The 20,629-nt window shown below is 56.8% G+C and overlaps 1 protein-coding gene across 3 annotated transcripts in view; it reads left to right on the top strand.

Moving 5' to 3' along the window:
* TSPOAP1 (TSPO associated protein 1) overlaps window positions 1-20,629 on the top strand; it is a 42,235-nt gene that overhangs the window by 8,162 nt on the left and 13,444 nt on the right. For 2 of the 3 annotated variants that reach the window (XM_064271293.1, XM_064271294.1), the window contains exons 1-23: window positions 1,288-1,962; window positions 3,193-3,270; window positions 3,357-3,440; window positions 3,673-3,762; window positions 3,916-4,038; window positions 4,314-4,418; window positions 5,731-5,781; window positions 7,056-7,260; window positions 7,874-8,046; window positions 9,397-9,512; window positions 9,773-9,882; window positions 13,445-14,275; window positions 14,458-14,609; window positions 14,941-15,318; window positions 15,401-15,637; window positions 15,957-16,106; window positions 16,704-17,552; window positions 18,189-18,288; window positions 18,379-18,533; window positions 19,186-19,354; window positions 19,753-19,824; window positions 20,245-20,277; window positions 20,469-20,572. In XM_064271293.1, coding sequence (XP_064127363.1) covers window positions 1,615-1,962; window positions 3,193-3,270; window positions 3,357-3,440; window positions 3,673-3,762; window positions 3,916-4,038; window positions 4,314-4,418; window positions 5,731-5,781; window positions 7,056-7,260; window positions 7,874-8,046; window positions 9,397-9,512; window positions 9,773-9,882; window positions 13,445-14,275; window positions 14,458-14,609; window positions 14,941-15,318; window positions 15,401-15,637; window positions 15,957-16,106; window positions 16,704-17,552; window positions 18,189-18,288; window positions 18,379-18,533; window positions 19,186-19,354; window positions 19,753-19,824; window positions 20,245-20,277; window positions 20,469-20,572 — 4,713 coding nt within the window. In that variant the 5' untranslated portion in view covers window positions 1,288-1,614. Of the gene's footprint in view, window positions 1-196; window positions 326-910; window positions 1,091-1,287; window positions 1,963-3,192; window positions 3,271-3,356; window positions 3,441-3,672; window positions 3,763-3,915; window positions 4,039-4,313; window positions 4,419-5,730; window positions 5,782-6,217; window positions 6,239-7,055; window positions 7,261-7,873; window positions 8,047-9,396; window positions 9,513-9,772; window positions 9,883-13,444; window positions 14,276-14,457; window positions 14,610-14,940; window positions 15,319-15,400; window positions 15,638-15,956; window positions 16,143-16,703; window positions 17,553-18,188; window positions 18,289-18,378; window positions 18,534-19,185; window positions 19,355-19,752; window positions 19,825-20,244; window positions 20,278-20,468; window positions 20,573-20,629 lie in introns of those variants that run through there. The other variant, XM_064271295.1, reaches the window with a different exon arrangement.

Genomic DNA, 20,629 nt, shown 5'->3' with positions numbered 1-20,629 from the left:
CCTACCCCATGAACTTCCCCCCAACTGGGGGGCACATGGAGGGGATATAATCCCAAGACCCAAGAGGGTGAACCCCTGCCCTAGGTTGCTGAGGACCTGCTGTGAGCCCAGGGCTGTAGCCCAGGGGATGGGCAGTTAGGATGGGGCCTGCGGGTGCTTTCCATGTGTACCTCAATTCTGCCTGACCCCTTGTTAGAGAAAGAGCAGCTTCCCCGAGACGGAGGAGAAGGTGCGGAGGCTGAAGAGGAAGAATGCTGAACTGGCGGTCATTGCCAAGCGCCTGGAGGAGAGGGCCCGGAAGTTGCAGGAGACTAACCTGAGGGTGGTGAGGCTGGGAGGCCGCTGGACAGGGGCTAGGTGACCAGGGAGGAGGAGAGCCAGGGGTGACCATGAGGGGCTGTGGCTCAGGACTCATAGACTCTTAGCATCCAAGAAAGCAGGAACCCAGGGGCCAAGGTGTAAGAAGGGCAAATGCTGGCCAGTTTCGGAAGCTGAAGCTTTCTGGAGCTACAGGAGGGAGGGAAGAGCTGGCAGGAGAGGCTTCAGAACAGGCAGGGAGCAGAATTCTGGATTACCACGTGCTGGTGCTGGCTGCAGCCTCCGCTGAGCTCATCTCAGGGTGCAGAGCTGGTGGGGGCAGGGATGAAGACCCATTCTGGTGACAGCCTGGAATTAGCAGCATGCTTTGGGCCTAAACTAGGATGTGAAGTTAACTCTTTCATCCCTGGGGACTATCAGGATGGGGTCAAATGAGGCCACCAGTCCACTGAGGCCCCCAGACACAGGGTGAAAGCAGGAGGCCACGCTTTTAGGTTTTCTTCCCAACCGGACTTTTGGGAGGAGCTGAGGAGGGGGCAAAGGGCTCCGGCCCTTCAGCGATGACCGTTAGGTTCACCCCTCCTCTGGCCAGGTGAGTGCCCCCTTGCCCCGTCCGGGGGCCAGCCTGGAGTCGTGCCAGAAGGCCCTGGCCCGCCAGCGAGCCCGGGACCTCAGTGAGACAGCCAGCGCCCTGCTGGCCAAGGACAAGCAGATTGCCGCCCTGCAGCGGGAGTGCAGGGAGCTGCAGGCCAGGCTCACCCTGGCCGGCAAGGTGCGAGAGGGCCCTGGTCACCGGTCACCACTTTCAGCTCAGCCTTCCACACTGCCGCCTGCCTGCCTCCCTGCCTGCCTCCCTCCCTGCCTGCCTGCCTCCCTGCCTGCCTGCCTGCCTCCCTGCCTGCCTGCCTGCCTCCCTTCCTTCCCGAAGTGTGGGTTGTGGACAAGATGTTAATAAGATGCAAATGAAGTGGGAAGGTGGAGGCTGCTGGGAAGTAGGTTCCCCTGGCAACGGCCCAGGTGGGAGTCGGGTGCAGGAGCCTGAACTGAAGGGGGTGGAGCCATGCAGGAGTCCCAGACCTGGAAATTTCTGTGCTCCAGGCTTGAGGCTGTGGGCCAGTGAGCTTGGCTGTTTGAATCCACACTATTCACACTTGTGTGAAGGGATGTTCACAAGCCATTTCGCACAGGGCCTGGCACACCGTGTGTGCCCAGCAAATGAGTTACTATTCCTGTGGATGTCTGCAAATGGGCTGGAAGCATGTGGCTGTATAAGTACGCACATACGGCCAGGCATGTATGCATGCGAGGACATATATTCGTGTGAGGATATGCCTGTTCCCGCGCATCCGAGCCCCTCAAGCAAGGCCGAGGGCGCGCTCTCCTGGGGGATGGTGTGGGGGGGATAGCGTGGGGTGGACGGCAGCTAGGCCTGACTCTACTCTGCTTCCCCCACCCCAGGAGGGCCCCCAGTGGCTCCACGTGCGGAACTTCGACCGGCTCCTGCGCGAGTCCCAGCGGGAGGTGCTGCGGCTACAGAGGCAGATCGCCCTGCGCAACCAGCAGGAGCCGCCGCCGCCGCCCAGGCCCCCCGGCCCCGCTGTCCGGGGCCCAGCAGGTGCGCCCGCACCCGGGGCCCCGGGAGAGGTGAGCACAGGCTCCTGGGCAGGTGTGTGGGTGTGTGTAGACCCGAGGCGGGGGTGGCTCTGGAATCTCCCCTTGCACCGCGTTCAGAGCCCCAGGACCTGGCGATGGATGCGTACTCCGAGGGGCTGGGGAGCTCGCCCGGACCCGGGTCAGGTTCCCCTCCACCCCTCCTTGCGACCCTACCTGTGCCGCTCCCGCCTGGGGCATCCCGAGTTCCGCCCTCTGCGGGCCTGCGCCCCTCCGGGCCGGCCCCGCCGCCCCTGCCGTGCCACCAGTGGTACGGCCCGGCCGCAAATCCTCGGTTGCCCTAGCAGCCTTCCCGGGCCCAGCCCGCGCCGTCTCCTCCCGCCGGCGCAGTAGCGCGGGGAAGCCCCTTTCTGCACCGGCCCGGCCCGCCAGGCCCGCCCCAGCTCCTTGGGGTGGCGGTGCGTCCGCCCCGGCTCCAGGTACGGGCGACCCTCACTGGGCCTGGGGCTTAGGCAGGTCCTGTCCCGAGGGCTTGGGACCACCCTGCGGACCCTAAGAACTTATGGGTCTGGCTCCTCTCCGTCCACTCTGCGGGCGGCATCTAGGTCCGCCCCCTTCTGGGAAGAGGGATGGAAGGAAGGCCCCCACAGCGACCAAGGTCTCAGGGTATGGGGTGCTTCTTGCTCCGGTTTTGCCCCTCTGCGTGGCCCACTAGGAGAGATGTACCCCACACCAAGACCTGTCCTCCCCTCAAAGTGTGCACAGATAAATGGGAGGTGGGACAGTGTGGGCTTGGGGGAAGCCAGGAGGAGGATCTGGCCAGGGGTGCGCTGCTCTAGGCCAGGCCCAGGTTTGGGTGCTTCAGTACCCCAGCTCTGGGAACACCTCCACGTCCCCTGGGCCTAGGCAGCCTCTGAATTTTCTGGCAGCCACTGAAGGACACCTAGGACATCTATCGAGTGCAGAGCGGGGCTGGCCACTGCAAGCTAAAAAGGGAAAGCTTTGGCCTGGATAAGGGACCTGCTTCCCATGGCACACGTGGGTCCCAGGATCTCAAAGCGCTTATGACTTGGGACACAGGGGTCCAGCCTCTGCACTTCCACATCAACTGAAGATGATGGGAGGGGGTGGGCAGAGGGTGGGCAGGGATCTCATTGCTGAGTGTGAGATGGGGTGGTACCCTCCCAGGGACAGGCTGGGCTGGGGCAGGCTGCCCTGGGGTCCTATACTCAGTGCCAGCCCCCTACCCCTGGGCATTTGCAGGCCACGCCCCAGGAGGATGCGAACAACCCACAGGTGGTCGTAGGGGACCCTGAGAAGCCACAGAGGGTGCAGCAGCTGGTAAGTGCCTAGGCCAAGGGCTGCAGGGGATCTGCAATGGGCAGATTGGCCCTTCCACCTGACCCGCTGGGTTTTGACCTGCACAGGAGTCAGAGCTCAGCAAGAAGCGGAAGAAATGCCAGAGCCTGGAGCAGGAAGCCCGGAAGAAGCAGAGGCGATGTGAGGAGTTGGTGAGCTCCTGAGGGCCCAGTGCCCAGCTCCTCCTTCTCCTAAGCCAGCCAGGTGGTGGGCTCTGCTTTCATCCCTCCTGCCCCAAGAAAGCACTTTCCTTCTCACTCTGTGGGGTCTCCCTTTCTGTCTGATGCAGGTTCCAGACCAGGGGGAAAAAGGGGTCTTGTATTGGTGGGCAGGGTCCTCTGTGTGGGTGTATGGCCCCTCCCCAGAGCACCTCTGCCCCCTCAGGAACTGCAGCTGAGAGAAGCCCAGAATGAGAATGCCCGCCTTGTGGAGGAGAACTCTCAGCTCAGTGGGAGAGCCACAGAGAAGGAGCAGGTACCAGCCCTCCTGCCAGGGCCCCAGCCCCCAGTGAGAGAATTCTTTCACATCTGAACTGGGCTAATATCTGAAGGATACTATTTCCCCTAACCAGGGAGCTGGTGGGACAAAGTTCACATACCCAGACCCCTGCCAACTCTCCCCCTGCAGGTGGAGTGGGAGAATGCAGAGCTGAGGGGCCAGCTCCTGGGGGTGACAGAGGAGAGGGATTCGGCCCTTCGCAAGAGCCAGGGCCTGCAGAGCAAGCTGGAGAGCCTGGAGCAGGTGCTGAAGGTAAGGGGACTGTGCAGGTGGGGGAGAGGGTATTGTTGCCTGGCACAGGGAGAAAATGGAACAGTGGAATATACCCATGAGGTCTGAGGCCCACTTGTGGTGTCACCACCTGCTTGTTGTAAGACTTTAGTCTAGCCTTTTCCCTTCTCTAGCCTCAGTTGCCTTTTTCTAGAGGGGATCTGGAACAGACAGTGTCTGAGGCTCCTTCCTCTTAGATCTTCTACATGAATGGCGGATTGGAGGCTCTGGTCTTGACCCAGGGTCTTGTGTTTCAGCACATGCGGGAGGTGGCCCAGCGGCGGCAGCAGCTGGAGGTGGAGCATGAGCAGGCTCGGCTCAGCCTGCAGGAGAAGCAGGAGGAGGTCCGGAGGCTGCAGCAGGTGCAGACAGGGCCTCCCGGGGGTGGGGAGCAGGAGTGAGGGAAGGGTGGTAGGCTGCTGGACCCCAGCTTAGTCATCTGCTCACCCAACAAGCATTTACTGAGCACCTGTTGTGTGCCAGGCACTGTGCTAGTACTGGGAAGACAGTGATGAACAAAGACGAGGCTCTTGGCCAGTCTGCAGATAATCGGATCCAGAAATGAGATAATTTCAGACATTGACAAGTGCAGTGGAGGAAATGAACAGGGTGATATGACAGAGAGTGACTGAGATGGTACGAGGAGCCACTTTAGAGAGATGGTCAGAGAAGGCCTCTCTAAGGAGGTGACAGTTGAGCTAATCCCTGCAGGGCAAGAAGGAGCCACCCATGAGACCTAGAGGAAGAGAACTCCGGGAAGAGGGGATAGAAGTACAAATGCCCTGCGGTATGAAAGAGCTTGGAGTGTCTGAGAATAGTACGGCTAGAATATAGTAAGGGATGGACCGAATAGAAGAAATTGGCAAGAGCTGGATCATGTTGGGCTTAAAAGCCGTGGGAATAATTTGGATATTTTGTTCTGTGAGCAGTTAGAAGGGGAGTAACATGATTTTATTCATCATTTAAGAAGATCACTTTGAGGGCAGTGTGGAATATGGATGTGGGAGCTGGCATGAAGGTGGGCGATCAGGTGCTAGGAGGCTGTTGCTGCAGTGATCCGGGGGGAGACAATGGTTCTCTGGACTAGGATCAGGCCATGGAGTTGGGAACAAGGAGGTGGAGTTGAAATATATTTTGGAGATAGAATCAGCAAGGCTCGCTGTAGGATTAGAGTTGAGTCCCTGCTCTGTCACGCCTCTCTGAGGGAAAGGGAAGACTCAAAGATAACACTGAGGTTTTGGGCTTAAGTACCCTGATGGAGGGTGGGGTGTAGTGTATAAAGTGGGCCCAACACAATGCCCTGGACCTCCTAACATTCACAAGGAACAGATAAGGCAAAGTAGGCCCAAGAAGCTGAGAAGAAGGATCCAGAGAGGTAGGAGACAAGTCAGGAGGGTGGCTGTCCCAGACAGAGAGAAACAGTACCAGGCTGCACCAGTCCGTGACCCTCTTGCCTTCTGGCCTGAGGTCTGGTCAAGGGTGGGTATTCAGGGAGGAGAGCCTCTCAGCCTCTCCTGTACCCAGTCCCCCTTCCCTTCTCCCTCTACCCTTCTTTCTTTTCCCCTTCCTTTTTCTCTCCGTTGTTCCTCCTACCCTCCCTCTCGTACCCCTTCCTCTACCCCACCCCCATTCCTCATCCTTCCCCTCCAGCATCTTGCCTCCTCCCACCTATAGGCCCAGGCAGAAGCCAAGAGGGAACATGAAGGGGCTGTGCAGCTGCTGGAGGTAGGTCCCCGGAGATGACCAACAGCTCCACTACCTGGGGGAAAGTCAGGGAACTTTAGGTAAAGCTGGAATGGACTGTGTGTGTGTTTGTGTGTGGGAGCATGTGAGGTTTCAGGAGAGGCCCTTAAATCCTCCGGGACCTAGAAAATCCCCTCCACCATTGGCCTATTTCTCAGGTTGGGGCATGGCTGGGACATGGCGGGGGCAGGGCGCACTTGAGCCTGTTGGCAGCAGTCTCCCATTACAACCCACCCCCAAGAGGCTGCCTTTACCCTAAAATACCCTTCCATTTAGGAGCTTTTCAGTTAGTCCCGGGAGCCTGCTGGATGGGGATGTGGTCTACTTAGGCCCCACTCTCTTTTTTTCCCTCCCTGGGTTAATGACCTACAGACTAGGGGTTCTCACCTCTCCTCTGTGCTTTCCTTTCCTGCCACAGTCTACCTTGGATTCCATGCAGGTACAACCTCCTTGTCCCTCTGCCCCCCAACCTCCCTGGGTATCCCCTCCTCTGTACCTCTCCAGGCTGGCTGAACTTCATCTCCTTCCTTAGGGCCCAAGCAGTCCCAACTGTCATGTCCAACAGAGGAGGGTGGCAGATCTGCAAATCCTTAGATGGCCTGGGTCCCTACAGGACACGTAGGCCATCCCCTTGTTCCAGATCTGCTACTGTTCCTGGCAGACATGGGGTCTTCCCTTCTCCAAGATCGAGCCATTCAGACCATGAGGAAGTTCACCACCAGTCTAACTCATGATTCTCCTAATACTGGCCAGGGTTGGGGCTCTCCTGACACTTGAGAAAAATTCTTGGGAATTGGCCTGTTCCTGTCACAAAGGTGTCCCTAGATCCCCCGTGGAGTCTCTTGCCCTGCCTCCCTGAGAGCAGGGATTTGGGTCATTGACTGTGGGAAGGTGAAAAGCAATAGGGCTGAGAAATTCCCGAGGTGACACTGGTGGTGGTGATGGGGATGGGAGCCATCTCTTTTGGCCTAGAAAGCAGCTGGAAGAAGTGCAGCCTGCCTGGAGCTGAGGGTACAGAGTCTGAGGCAGGCCTTGGCTCTGGAGGAGGGTTGGATCTGAAGGTGTCTCAGCCTCAGGGCTTCACACTCTGTTCAGACACCATGAAGGGCAGAGGGGCAGCCAGGCCAAGGGTTGGGCCCCAGGCCTGGGAGTTGGGTACCTGTAATCTGAAGCCTATGTGGGGCTGTGTAGAGATGGTACGAGCTGGGACTGGGCACCTTTGCCAGGCTCTGGGCTCACGGTGAATCTTGGCCCAGGCCCGGGTTCGAGAGCTTGAGGAGCAGTGCCGCAGTCAAACTGAGCGCTTCAGCCTCTTGGCACAGGAGCTCCAGGCCTTCCGCCTGCACCCTGGGCCCTTGGATCTGCTCACCTCTGCCCTGGGCTGCAGTGCCCCTGGGGACCGCTTGCCACCCCCTTGTTGCTGCTCCACCTGCCAGCCCTGCAGGGGATCTGACTCCAAAGGTAAGGTGAATCGCAGTGACATTGGCCTGGAATTTCCAGCCCTGAGGCTTTTGGAAAGGTAGGCACCCATTGTACAGAGCAGGGATTCAGGGTCAGAGAAGGCTAGCAACTCACCCAAAGTCACACAGAAAGTTAGAGGCATGTTTGACTAGAACCAGGCTCTGATGGGGAAAAGTAGAACCCAATAGGGTGATTGTCCCTGAGTCTGGGCCCAGGCACCTCAGGCCACTGCTCCTCTCCTTCCAACAAGACCTGTATGGTCATAGCTGGGAGTTGGACACTAGGAGTCTGTAGCAGGCAGGATGGGCTTGAGAATCAGTTGGACCTGGTAGACCCAGCTCCACTGAATTTACAGTCGATAGGCCATAGTTTCCTAAGCTCTAAGCAGGAATGATTAAGTGAACCTTGCCAAGCTGCTGTGAGGGTTATGTGAAATCATGTGTGCAAATCACACATATCTGGCACTTAGCGAGCCCCCTCCCTGAATATTTCCCTTCCTGCAAGGAAACCTGGCTGTGGAGGGCTTGACTCTCGTACCCAAGAGGCTCCGCCCTGTCTCCCTGGTCCCTCCTCAGGCCACAGACCCCCAGCCCACGTGCCATCTTCTCTTTAGACCTTGACCTCCCACCAGGCTCTCCAGGGCACTGTACTCCAAAGTCTTCCGAACCTGCCTCTGCCACCCTTGCTGGAACCCCTCGAAGGACAGCTAAGAAGGCAGAGTCTCTCTCTGACTCCTCTCGCTCAGAGACTATCCACAACAGCCCCAAGTCCTGCCCTACGCCTGAGGTCAGTGTTGGTGAGGAGGTAATTTGGGGTTCTGGCCCTGCTTTGGGAAAGGGGGAAGGGAGAAAGGAGGTCTGCCTTGACATCTTCTGGGGTCCTCAGGAGTTGCATCCCAAATTGGGAAGTGGAGACAGACCTGGGGAGAAAAGGACCGTAAATTCCTCCTAGTGTGTCCCATCCCTGCTCTTCAGGGCCCGCCTGCAAGCCCCACCTTGAGGCCACATGGCCCCACCCCTCCGGGGCCCAGAGAGGCCCTAGAGTCTTGGGCTGGGTGGAGGGAGACACTTTGGCACCAGGATCCACATAAGACCGTTCATAAGACCGTCTGTAGCAGAAACAGGTGGTTGTGAGAAAGAGCACAGGTTTGAGGATTCAAATCCCAGCTTTGTCTTAGGCAAGTCCCTGATCCTTTCTGGGGTTCAGTTTCCTTATCAGAATATTGGAGCTAATAAAACCTGCCTTGTAAAGTTGTGAGAATAACACGAAAAAATACAAGGAAGTGTGTCATTTAGCACGGGACACAGTAGATACTGATAACACAACAGCTGTTATTATAAGTTCTAGAGCATCACTCAAGGTTCTTTTGGTCATCTCGTCCTTCTCTCTACCTCCCAAACTCCGGGGTGGAAGGGGCAGATCAGGAGGAGCCCTGCTATCCTACCTTGCTGAAGGTGGTAGAATGCAACGCTGGGCCTCTACTGCCCCCTTGTGTGATAGAATGGTGATGTTGGATCTGGCTTCCATCATGGAGGGCTGTCTCTGTCTACCCTTCAGCCCCCTTGGCGCAGACTTTGGCAGAGAAGAAAAGATTGTTCCTCAGGCTGGCCCCAGAAATCTGAACCAGTGTCAGAGAAGCAGGAGTGCTCCCAGGCATGGGCCAGACAAGTGGACAGGAAGTTTCGAGTTCCAGGGCTGAACCACAGAAGCACTGTTGCAGGGCTAGAGGCAGGGACTTCTCCAACCCCTTCTGCCCCTTCTCCTCCAGCTCTTTACCGTTGGGCTCCTTTACTGCACGTCACCTTGATGAACCACACTGCCACTGGACACCCACTCCCCATACCAGCTGTGGTCTGGCCTTCTCTCAGCTGGCTTGGGGCAGTAGGGGCCAGGGCTCCAGGAGGGTTCCAGGTTACCCAACTCTCCCTTCCTACGGCATGAAGCTGGGCTCCGCCAGGCTCTACTGGCTCAAGTACTGATTAGGAGACATCCCATGTTCCTTGTTATTGGCCTTGTACGCATATGCTCACTTTCCCTCCTCCCAGGCAACCGCTCCTCCTTTGGCTTGGCATGGCAACCTGTTTTGCCTTTGGTCTTGGGCTCTGGGAAGAACCAGCCTTTTCTGTTTGCTCCCAGGTGGACACAGCCAGTGAGGTGGAGGAGCTGGAGGCAGACAGTGTTTCCCTGTTCCCAGCAGCACCAGAGGGCACCCGGGGAGGATCCAGGATCCAGGTCTTCCTAGCGCGCTACAGGTGGGCCCCTCACCCTTGCCCCCAGCACTTGGGATGTGTGGGGGGAGGGGACCATGTGATAGAGATGGGGTGCCTATAGGGGTCCCAGTTAGACATGTTCTCTTAACCTAGTTGGGCCAAGGTGGTGCAGTAAATGCTCTGCTTTGCTAAAGATGGACAACTACGTGTCGGTAAAGGCCTGGTGCAGTAGGCGAGAGAAGACAGGACAAGGAAGTAGGATGTAGTCACTGTCTTCCTAATTCTCTTGCCTCCCTCAATAGCTACAACCCCTTTGAGGGCCCCAATGAGAATCCAGAGGCAGAGCTGCCGCTGACTGCGGGCGAGTATATCTACATCTATGGCAACATGGACGAGGATGGCTTTTTTGAAGGTAGGAAGGTAGTGAAGTCATCCTGTCCCTTCCTCACCTTTAAGCCTGTGTTCTCAAAGACCTCTATCCATTCATACCCTCTCCCCAGCATGCTCAGCCCACCATAATTTTTTAGATTCAGCTGAAAGGCATCCAGAGATCTCGGCAGTTAGTGGGGAAAGGGAAAGAAAGAAGTCCAGGGAAGGAGGCAACTAGGCTGTCTGTGGGTCTGGCCCCAAGCAGGGCAGGACAGGGCATACTTACAGTTCAGATGATGACAGTGTGTCACAGGGAATTTGGGCTTAACTCTGTTTGTGCTTGCGGGCAGGGCATGGTGGTGTTTAGTGACACTCGAAGTCAGCATGGAGCATAGATTTGATGCTGGGCTTCAGTCAGGTGTGGAGAGGAGAAATCAGGGCCCAGACCCCAGGAAAGGGTGTTTGCAAGTGGTTAGCAGCTGTCAGGGTGGCCCAGGCAGGGGCTGAGCTTCGGGGCAGTTCTCTAGTTTCAGCTGGGAGCCAGAAGGTTCATTAGATCGTGCCCCATTACAGAGACTGGGCAACAGGGTAGGGCATGCAGAAGAAAAGACTCTCCCAGGGTGGACCTGGCCTGGGCACCAGGCTCCATTGGTCAGCAGAGGGGAGGGTGGCACTATGTGGAGATTGGGATGAGATGTGGACAGGGGCAGGGCGAGGGCTGAATGGGGGTGGTGATGACAGGGTATACTTGTGTATACCTGTGCGTGGGATTTAGAAAAGGCCTCTAAGTCTGTAACACTGAAAGCTTTGAGTTTGTAAGGCTGGACCTTCAGAATCTGTTCAGCTCCTCTTCCCTGGGTTTACGCTGGTTATTTGCACAGCCACCTGGGGTGATGGTACCCGCTCTGGCTGTGTGGCCTGAATTGCTAACCTCCCATAGAGGTGGACTACAGAGAGCCAGATTATATAGCTCCCAGGTAAAATAAGCTATTTTTGTGAAAAGCAAAGCCAGTATTTTTGGAAGGGAGGCAACAAAACATAAATATTAACTAACCATAATTTACTAGAATCTGAACTATACACTCTGGGATAGATTTAGAGGAACGTAGACAATTGAGTGTTGTTTGCCGTATTCTTCAACAACATTTAGCTAAGTGACTGCTTCATCTCGGTCTGATAGCACCTGGACTGGCCAGGCTCCAGCTTCAGCTGCACAGGGCTGTAGATCAGCTTACCGTCAAGGTGCCCACCTTTAATCTCACACTCTTCGGTGGACACTTAATCTCACGCGACTGAGTTGCTGTAGCAAATCATCACAAACCGAGTGGTTTAAAACAACAGAAAAGTATTCTTTCACAGTCCTGGAGGCCACAAGTGCAAAATCAAGGTGTCAGCAGGGCCATGCTCCCTCCAGTGGCTCTAGGGGAGATTCCATTCCTTGTCTCTTCCAGTAGAAACCCTGGTGGCGTAGTGGTTAAGTGCTTTGGGTGCTAACCAAGAGGTTGGCAGTTTGAATCTGCCAGGTGCTCCTTGGAAACTCTATCGGGCAGTTCTACTCTGTCCCATGGGGTCGCTAAGAGTTGGAATCGACTTGATGGCACTGGGTTTTTTGGGGTCTCTTTCAGCGTCTAGGTGCTCCAGGTGTTCCTTGGCTTGTGGCTGCATCACTCCAATCTCTGCCTCTGTGGTGGCATTGCCTCCTCTCATTCTCTTGGTGTCTCTCCTCTGTGTGTCTCTTAGAAAGAGACTTGTCATTGGATTGAGGGTGCACCCAGATAATCCAAGATGATCTCATTTTGAGATCCTTTACTTAATAACACCTAAAAAGGCCCTTTTCCCAAATAAGGTCGCATTCATGAGTTCCAGGGATTAGGATGTGGACGTATCTTTTGGGGGCCACCATTCAACCCAGTACAGTGTTTATAGTACTTAATTCAGAGTTCCTATTTTTTGTTCCTCAAGATTCTTTACTTCTTTCTTCTCCGGGCATAAGCAGAGTGAGAGGGGAAAAAAAAAAAACTCAATTACTGTCAGGGATGCTCCCAGGCACTCCTACAGCTAAGACCTGCCTCGACTCACTTTTGTGCCCTGAGCCCTGCCATGCTTCCTGTCTTGGCTGTTCCCTGGGATTTTTTTTCCTCCCCTCAAATTGACTGTGACATGACACGCTGTGTGCCGGCTTCCTTCTTCCTTGACATCCCTCAAACAATTACAACAAATGTCTTAAACTACTCTGTTGTCAACTCTTCAGAGGAACCGACTCCAGGTAAGAACCCATACCAGTGGTTGCAGCCTAAGTTGGCTGCCAGGTCACACTCCTGACAGAGGCCTGCTGTAGGTCCCCATCCTTTCTAGAACCCATGAGTGACTCTTCTCTGGCACTCACGTTTTTCGTCTCTAGAGATTCATTCCCTCACCCCAACAAGGTAGTCGCTCCCGTTCCCTTGTAGATGTCTGTCTTCCACAAAGGAAGCTGAAGGGCTCCTCCTCCTACTCCTCAGATCTGTAAAGCCCACCATGGGAGCTTCACAGTCAGTAGAATTTGGTTTCACATTTTGGCCTGCTCCCTTTTTCCCAAATGTTTAATATGAAAGTTTTCGAAGATACAGAAAAAAATAGTCTAATAAACACCTATATACCCATAACCTAGATTCAACAATTGTTACCATTTTGCCGTAATTCCTTTATCCATATATAGTTAAAAAAAAAAAAAGATTTGAAAGCAAGTTGCAGACATCTTGATGTTTTACCTAGAAAGACTTCAACCTGCATCTCCTTAGAAGGTGGACGTCCTCCTACATCGTTGTATCTCCCACATCCTTGTAGCATCATCATTACCTGGGAGTTTGTTAGAAACACAGAATCTTAACCGCATCCGACCAAAAAACCCACTGCTGTCGAGTTGATTCCGACTCATAGTGACTCTATAGGACAGAGTAGAACTGCCCCATAGGGTTTCCAGGGAGCAGCTGGTGGATTCAAACTGCCTACCTCTTGGTTAGTAGCTAAATACTTAACCACTATACCACTGGCACTGGGTTTTGTATACCACCAGGGCTCCTAAGTCTCCCAGACCTACTGAATTAGAGTCTGCATTTTGACAAATCTCCAGCTGATTCATTTGCACATTAGAATTTAAGAGGCACTGTTAGGCAGTCCCTGGGTGGCACAGTTAAGCACTTGACTACTAACAAAGGTTGGCAGGTCAGACCTAGCCAGAGGCACCTCAGAAGAAATTCCTGGCAACCTGCTTCTGAAAAGGCACAGCCTTGAAAACCCTATGGAGCAGTTCTACTTTGTAACACACGGGGTCGCCATGAGTTGGAATTGACTCGATGGCAACTGGTTTGTTTGTTTTTGGTCTTATATAGCCACAATATCTTTGTCATACCTTATTATCACACCCATGAAAAATAACAATAACTCCCTAATCCAGATTTTGACTGCTCTTGTCCTTTAAAAGCACTGACAGATGAATGTTGATTTGAATCAAATGATTTGTGATCATCCACTGACGATTCCTTAAATGAATTTAATGGCTGGGTTTTTCTCTACCCCCTCTCTGTCCCCACCTCCCTGTTCTCCCCTGCCCTCCCTCTGCCCAGGGGAGCTCATGGATGGCCGAAGGGGCCTGGTCCCCTCAAATTTTGTAGAGCGTGTGTCTGATGACGACCTCCTGACCACCCTCCCTCCGGAGCTGGCTGATTTGTCACAGAGCTCTGGCCCTGAACTCAGCTTCCTGAGTGGAGGTGGGGGTGGCAGCAGCAGTGGGGGCCAGAGCAGCGGGGGGCATAGCCAGCCCCGACCAGAGGAGGAGGATGCAGGCGATGAACTGAGCCCGAGCCCCTCACCTGACGGCCTCGGTGAGCCCCCCGCTGTGCCTTACCCTCGCCGCCTGGTGGTCCTCAAGCAGCTGGCCCACAGCATGGTGCTGGCCTGGGAGCCGCCCCCTGAGCGAGTGGAGCTCCATGCCTACCATATCTGCGTGAACGGCGAGCTGCGTCAGGCCCTGGGGCCAGGGGCACCCCTCAAGGCCGTGCTCGAGAACCTGGACCTGCAGGCTGGGCTCCTCCATGTTTCTGTCCGGGCCCTCACTAGCCAGGGGAGCTCCGACCCCCTGCGTTGTTGCCTGGCTGTGGGCGCCAGGGCCGGGGTGGGGCCTAGCCAGCTGCAGGTCCATCGACTGACAGCCACGTCTGCAGAGATCACCTGGGTGCCCAGTAATAGCAACTTGGCCCATGCCATCTACCTCAACGGGGAAGAGTGCCCACCTGCCCGCCCCAGCACCTACTGGGCCACCTTCTGCAACCTGCGGCCCGGCACACCCTACCAGGCCCGGGTAGAGGCTCAGCTCCCACCCCGAGGGTCCTGGGAACCAGGCTGGGAAAGGATGGAGCAGAGGGCTGCCACCCTGCAGTTCACCACTCTCCCAGCAGGTGTGCAGGCCAGAGCCCTGAGGGAGGAGGCCAGGGGGTGCACAGCCTATACTCTTAGGGGAATGGGTGATGGTGGAAGGGGGAGACTTGCTCTTTGCATTTTCAGAGAAATGGCAAATTGGGCTGGTATCACTGGTGGACGGTCTCCTGCATTAATGGGCCTTATACCCCTTCTTCCCCAGGCCCACCTGATGCCCCCCTGGATGTACAGATCGAGCCGGGGCCCTCCCCTGGAATACTGATCATCAGCTGGCTCCCAGTCACCATTGATGTTGCAGGCTCCTCCAACGGTGTCCGGGTCACAGGCTATGCCATCTATGCAGATGGGCAGAAGGTACACCCCGGCTGCTACACCCCGCTTGTTCCTTGGGAGCAGGATGTGGCTCCCTCCTTGCCTAGTCTCTATGGCCTGGCACAGAGGTGCCCAGCCCTGGCATTTGGGCACTATATAGCAAATTGGCTAAGAACATGGGCTTTGTCATCAGATGACTGGGCTTCAAAAACCGCCCACCAGTCATAGTCAGGAGACTGAGATGAGACAAGGCATGCAAAGGGCTTAGCCTAGTGGTGTAATGACACAATGGTAGCTGCCCTGTTATCATTGTGTCTGCACACTTGGCCGTCTCAGTCACCCTTTCCCGCCTACTTCTCCCTCCTCATTGCAGATCATGGAGGTGGCCTCGCCCACGGCAGGCAGTGTGCTGGTGGAGTTGTCCCAGCTGCAGCTGCTGCGGGTATGCCAGGAGGTGGCCGTGCGCACCATGTCAACCCACGGCGAGTCGGCCGACTCTATCCCGGCCCCCATCGCCCCAGCCCTGGCTCTGGCCTGCCTGCCAGCGGGGGTTCCCTGCCCATCACCCCGACCAGGATCAGAGGCCAGACCACCCTTAGCTCCAGCCTCCCCAGGGCCTGGAGACCCCAGCTCTCCCCTCCGGCACTCTGTCCCCGACGGAACTCAAGAGCCCCCTGGAGCCCCCCCAGCAAGCCCTTCCAGGGAGGCATCAAAAGGATCCCAAGAGGAGCCTCCAGAATCTTGCTTCCAGGTATCCCGGGCTGAGGGGCAGGAAGTGTCAATGGGGGCTGGGAGAAGGGCCTGGGGCCCCTCCTCAGAGCCTACCATTGCAGGAGGAGGCCGGGGTAGCCGTGCTGAGCACCTTGGAGGAGAGGAGGGTCAGTGAGCCAACTGTGGGTGAGAGAGACCCTGGCCCTGCGGCTCCCGAATTGGCTCAGGAAGAGGCTGAGTGGCGCACAGGAGAGGCCCACCCGCTGTCCTGCTCTACCCAGAGAGCCCTGGCCCAGTGGGCACCATGTACTGAGGCCAGCCGAGGAGACACAGGGTCCGGGCTTCCGGCCAGGGCCGAGGTACAAGGCTCGGGAGACGTAGTGCCACCTCCAAGAATTGGGGCCACCTCCTTGCCTTCTGCTGCCAAAATCTGGTTGTCATTTCCCTTGTCCTCCACTCTGGACTATGCTGTGTGTCTGTTTCTTTGTCATGTGTTTCTTCCGAGGTTTCTCTCCATTTTTACTTCCACCCTCTTGGTCTCTCTCTCCTGCCATCCTCACACTCCCATCTGGGCATGCCCTCTTTCCCTCTTTCCTCCTGGCTGGGGTTGACCCTTCCTAGACCCCCGGAGCCCCTCACTGGCCCTCCCATGGTGCCTCCCTTGTCCGCCTCTTACAGAGAGAGGACCCAGCAGAGCTTGGGGCCCGTCCGGTGAACTCTCTTGTGGACCACGGCCGCAGCTCAGACCTATCAGACATCCAGGAGGAGGAGGAGGAGGAGGAGGAAGAGGAGACACTGGGTTCTAGGCCTTGCTCCTTTCAGAAACAGGTTGCTGGCAACAGCATCAGGGAGAATGGGGCCAAGGTAATGGGGTGGGGAGGGACTGATAGGCCCTAGACCTCAGTGTCCAGGGATCCTCCACCTATGAGTCAGCAGTTGCTCCAGCCGCCACTGAGCACCAGCAACATTCTAGGTGTGTGGTCTGGGACTTGTCCTAAGCAGCAGGTGTGAAGTGGCCTGGGATCAGCCTCTGGCTTCCTGGGAAGAAAGGGGAGAGGGGGAGCCCTTTTCTGCATCCTCCTCCTCTGCCAGGTGCAGTGCACACGTTACAGGGAGCCTTGTGTTTGGAGCTTCTGAGTTGTGGAGGCTCACTGCTCTTATAGGCACGCCCTTCGCCCTGTGTGTCCTCTCCCAGGGCCGGATCCTGGGGTGGGTCCCCTAATTCTTCCTCTGGCTCTGCCCTGGTGAGACTTTGGGCAAGCTCCTCTCCTTCTGGATCCTTTTCTGCAGTGGAAAAGGACTGTGGAGGAATGGGGAGATAGTCCTGGAGGAAGCTGAGAGTGGGTGTGCAGTTGCCCCCAACTTCTGCCCTCTCTCCTCTTCCCTGAGGACCTCTCTTCCTGCTGCTCCCCACCCCTGCCCTAGCCCCAGCCCCAGCCCGATTCCTCCTGTGAGACTGACAGTGACGAGGAGATCTTGGAGCAGATCCTAGAGCTGCCCCTCCAGCACTTCTGCAGCAAGAAGCTCTTTAGCATCCCCGAGGAGGAGGAAGAGGAGGATGAGGACCAACAGGAGGAGAAGAAGATGGGGGCAGGCCATTTTTCCCAAGACCCTAGCCTGTCTGAGCCTGTGTTGCTGGGGCCAGGCTGTGACAGCTCTTGGCCCCGAGGACCTGGTCCGTGCCCCTTGTCTCCTGAGCTCTCCAGGACCGGGGACTGCCTGGAGGACGTGCCTGGACTAGTTGGTGGAAGCAGCCGGAGGAGAGGAGGTGGTGCCCCAGAGAAGCCCCCAAGCCACAGGCGGCCCCCAGACCCCCGTGAACACTGCAGCCGACTTCTTGGCAATGGCGGGCCCCAGCCCTCTGGACGACCAGGCCCCACCCGGGAGAGGGGCAGCCCCCCTGTGAGCGAGGGGACCAGGGCCGGACCAGAGGCTGGTGGGAGAGGGCGGCCGCCCCCTTCCCGGAGATGCTCCCGTGGCCGGGCCCCAGAATCAGGCCTGGCCAGCTGCCTGGCCCCCAAGTGCTTGGAAATCAGCATCGAGTATGATTCTGAGGACGAGCAGGAGGCGGACAGTGGGGGCATCAGCATCACCAGCTCCTGCTACCCCGGAGAGGGGGAGGCCTGGCGTGCAGCGTCCATAGGACGGCCCAGGGGGCCTCTGAAGGCCAATTTGGTCTCCACCCCCTACCTGCGCCTCCCGGCCTGGGAAAAAGGGGAGCCAGAGCGCAGAGGTCGCAATGCAACGGGCAGAGCCAAGGAGCCACCCTCCCGGGTCCGTGCCCACTCCCACCCTGGGCAGTCCCCTGCCTGCTGCTGCCCGGTGGCCCTGCTTGCTGCCCACCAGAGCCACTCCCATTCCACGCTGCCACCTCCATCAGCAGAGGTGGGGCAGGGCCTCTGGGGTCCCTCACCCGCCTCCTCCCACCCACATTCCACTGCTTGGCTGCTTCTGCAGAACAGAACTGTGACGCACATTATTCTGTTGCAACTAGTTGCCAATTGCTGCCAGCCAGCCCCCTGCCCTCTGGCAGGGTGGCACTGTCCTCAGCTTAGCTAGTTACATCTTCAGGACACTGACTGTGATGCCATGTCCAACGTCACCGACCCTGACTTTGACACAAGGCACCCCTTGCAAATACTCCTTGGCAAACTGATACCTAAGCTTAATCCCCTCTCCTGCACTCACCTACTTGGTGCCTGCCTGCCCCCCCACCCCAGCCCCGTGGGGCAACTGACGCCTCCAGTGAGGTGGGGCCAAGGCTCCAGAGAAGAGTGTTGTGTCCCTGCTCTGCTGTACTGCTTATGCTGGAGGGGCAGAGTTGGGGAGCGGGTGCAGCCCTGCTTCTGTGGACGTGCCCACCAGAGGGACCCTGTGTCATTTCTGCTGTCTGTTGCCCTCTCTTTTCAGGCAACAGAGATGGAGGAGCCCAGAGGGCAGGACAGCTCTGGGCAAAGGGGCCCCCCAAAGAGAGGGGCCCGGGCCTCCAGGCCAGTCTCCAGTGAGCTGGGTGAGTACCTAATGGGGACTAGGCTAGGCATGAGGGGCCTTTCATGACCCCTTGGCCAGAGCTCATTGAGGTGCTGCCCTCTCTCTCCAGCCCCTCCAAGGAGCCCCCCAGAAGAGGTGCTGGCCTACCAGGACCTACCTGTCAGGATCTTTGTGGCTCTCTTTGACTACGACCCTGTGTCAATGTCACCCAACCCTGATGCTGGGGAAGAGGAGCTCCCCTTCCGGGAGGGGCAGATCCTGAAGGTGACTGACTTAGGACCTGGGCTCAGCTCCCAAATCCAGCTGGTCACCTTCCCTCCACCCCTCTTTCTTCCTGGAGGTATCAGAATGTCATGGTTGAGGGTACTGCTTCTAGAGCCAAGTGACATGGATTTGGAATCCTGGTCCTGCCGCTTTAGCTGGGAAACCTTGTGTAGATTACCTAACCCGTGTTTGCCTCAGTTTCCTCACTGGTAAAATGGGGCCAATATCAGTGCCTACCTCATAGGGTTGTTTGAGGATTAAATGATAACATATACATAAAGCCCTTGAACTTCCTGGCCCACAGCCAGCACAATAGAACCTTTTGCTGCTGTTAGCATTAGTTTTTACTCTTCCTGCAGGTGTCTATTGCAGGATTTTTGCTGTTGCTTTGAGGTTAGAGAGATATGGTCTGGGGTGGGCTGGGGGAGTGGATGTGTAGACAGCAGACGATGATAATATGGACAGGGTTCTTTCTATTTTATCCCTCCAAGCTTCATTCTTTGCTGTTCTCCCCTATTTTCTCTGTTCCACAGCCCACCAAATGGTGACCATTTTTCTGCAGGCCCAAGTGTGGTGCTGCTGGTGTTCAGGGCCTTGGGGCACAGGTAGAAAGCTGGAATGGCCTCCTAAGACAACTGGTCTTTGTCTCCAGGTGTTTGGGGACAAGGACGCTGATGGCTTCTATCAGGGTGAAGGTGGGGGCCGGATGGGCTACATCCCCTGCAACATGGTGGCAGAGGTGGCTGTGGATAGCCATTCCGGGAGGCAGCAGCTGCTCGAGCAGAGTTATTTGTCCCCAGATGTCCTTGTTGAAGGCTCAGGTATGACCTGCTGTTGTCCCTCACCCACCTCCAACCACCCTGTTCCAACCCAACCCCATGCTGAGGGCTTTGTAGATGTGGAGTGGTTGGGTGCCTCATTTATCCAGGGCCCAGCAGAGCCTCCAGGGCCTTGCAGAGACTAAGGCAAGTGTGGCCTTGCTGTGGGCTCACCAGGTGGCTTGGAAGTCTGCTTTGGACAGATGGGTGTGTTCAGAACACTCTGATGCTCCCCACGTATTTCAGGTCCTGGAGGTTAGGAGGAGGCCCTGTGCTGGGGTTGGGGGATGAATGCCCTTAAAACACCTGACTCAGCCCTAAGGAGACTCCCAGAGTCACTGTCCTGACCCCCACCTCCCTGCCTCAGTTTCTCTCTGACACCTACTTGCTTTCCTGTTCAGGGAACAGTCACCTTGTGTATTCCACAGCCCGCACAGCTGGGCCTCCCCCAAAGCCGCGCCGCTCCAAGAAAGGTAGATGAGACTCTTCTCTCCCTTGGTGCCTGTGAGCACGTGTGCTGGGTGGGGGTGAGGGTTGCACTGCTTGGCTCTCTTGGGGGACGCATGCAGAGTTTGGGGCAGGTAAAGGGAATCAGGGTGGACCTTCACCCACTTCCCCCGTCCAGTGGGGGACTTTAGTCCGGTGGGGATCAGGGGTGGTTGGAGGCGACGTCTGCTCCAAGGAGCCCTGGACTGCAAATTTTCTTCAACCTGAGCGTGTCCTTATCCTCCCTGGGCCTCAGTTTACCACCAAACTGGGCTTATGTGCTCCCTGAGTGTCCTCCCCCACATATCCTTTATGGGACAGTGAGCACCCTGCCTGCCCTGCACCACCCCAGCCTGGGGTGAGGTGGAAAGTGGGGGGCAGGGCTCACAGCACACTCTTTCCCACAGCTGAGTTGGAAGGCCCTGCCCAACCCTGTACAGGTGAGGAGCCATCCCTGGGCAGAGAAGATTGGGCAAAGAGGTGGGATGGGCAGCCCCTCTGGCCTCTCTCCAGGGGCTACAATTAGTGGGGTGGCGGTGAATGGGGGTCAGCAGGCCTCCACTGCAGAAGACAGGGTGGGATGGGGTGAAGTCTAGAGAGAATACTGAGCCTTCTCTCCCTTCCCCCACAGGCCCTCCCAAGCCAGTCTCCTCTGCTGGCCTGAAAGCTCCCCGCCTCATGGTGGCGGCGTTTGACTACAACCCCCGGGAGAACTCTCCCAACATGGATGTGGAGGTGGGATCCTCAGACAGAGCCCATGCAAAGGGGAGACTGGGCCTCCTCAGCCTGACA

This window comes from Loxodonta africana, chromosome 18, assembly GCF_030014295.1.
Source record: "Loxodonta africana isolate mLoxAfr1 chromosome 18, mLoxAfr1.hap2, whole genome shotgun sequence".
In the NCBI taxonomy this organism is placed as follows: domain Eukaryota; kingdom Metazoa; phylum Chordata; class Mammalia; order Proboscidea; family Elephantidae; genus Loxodonta; species Loxodonta africana.
This window is presented reverse-complemented; position numbering and strand designations above follow the sequence as displayed.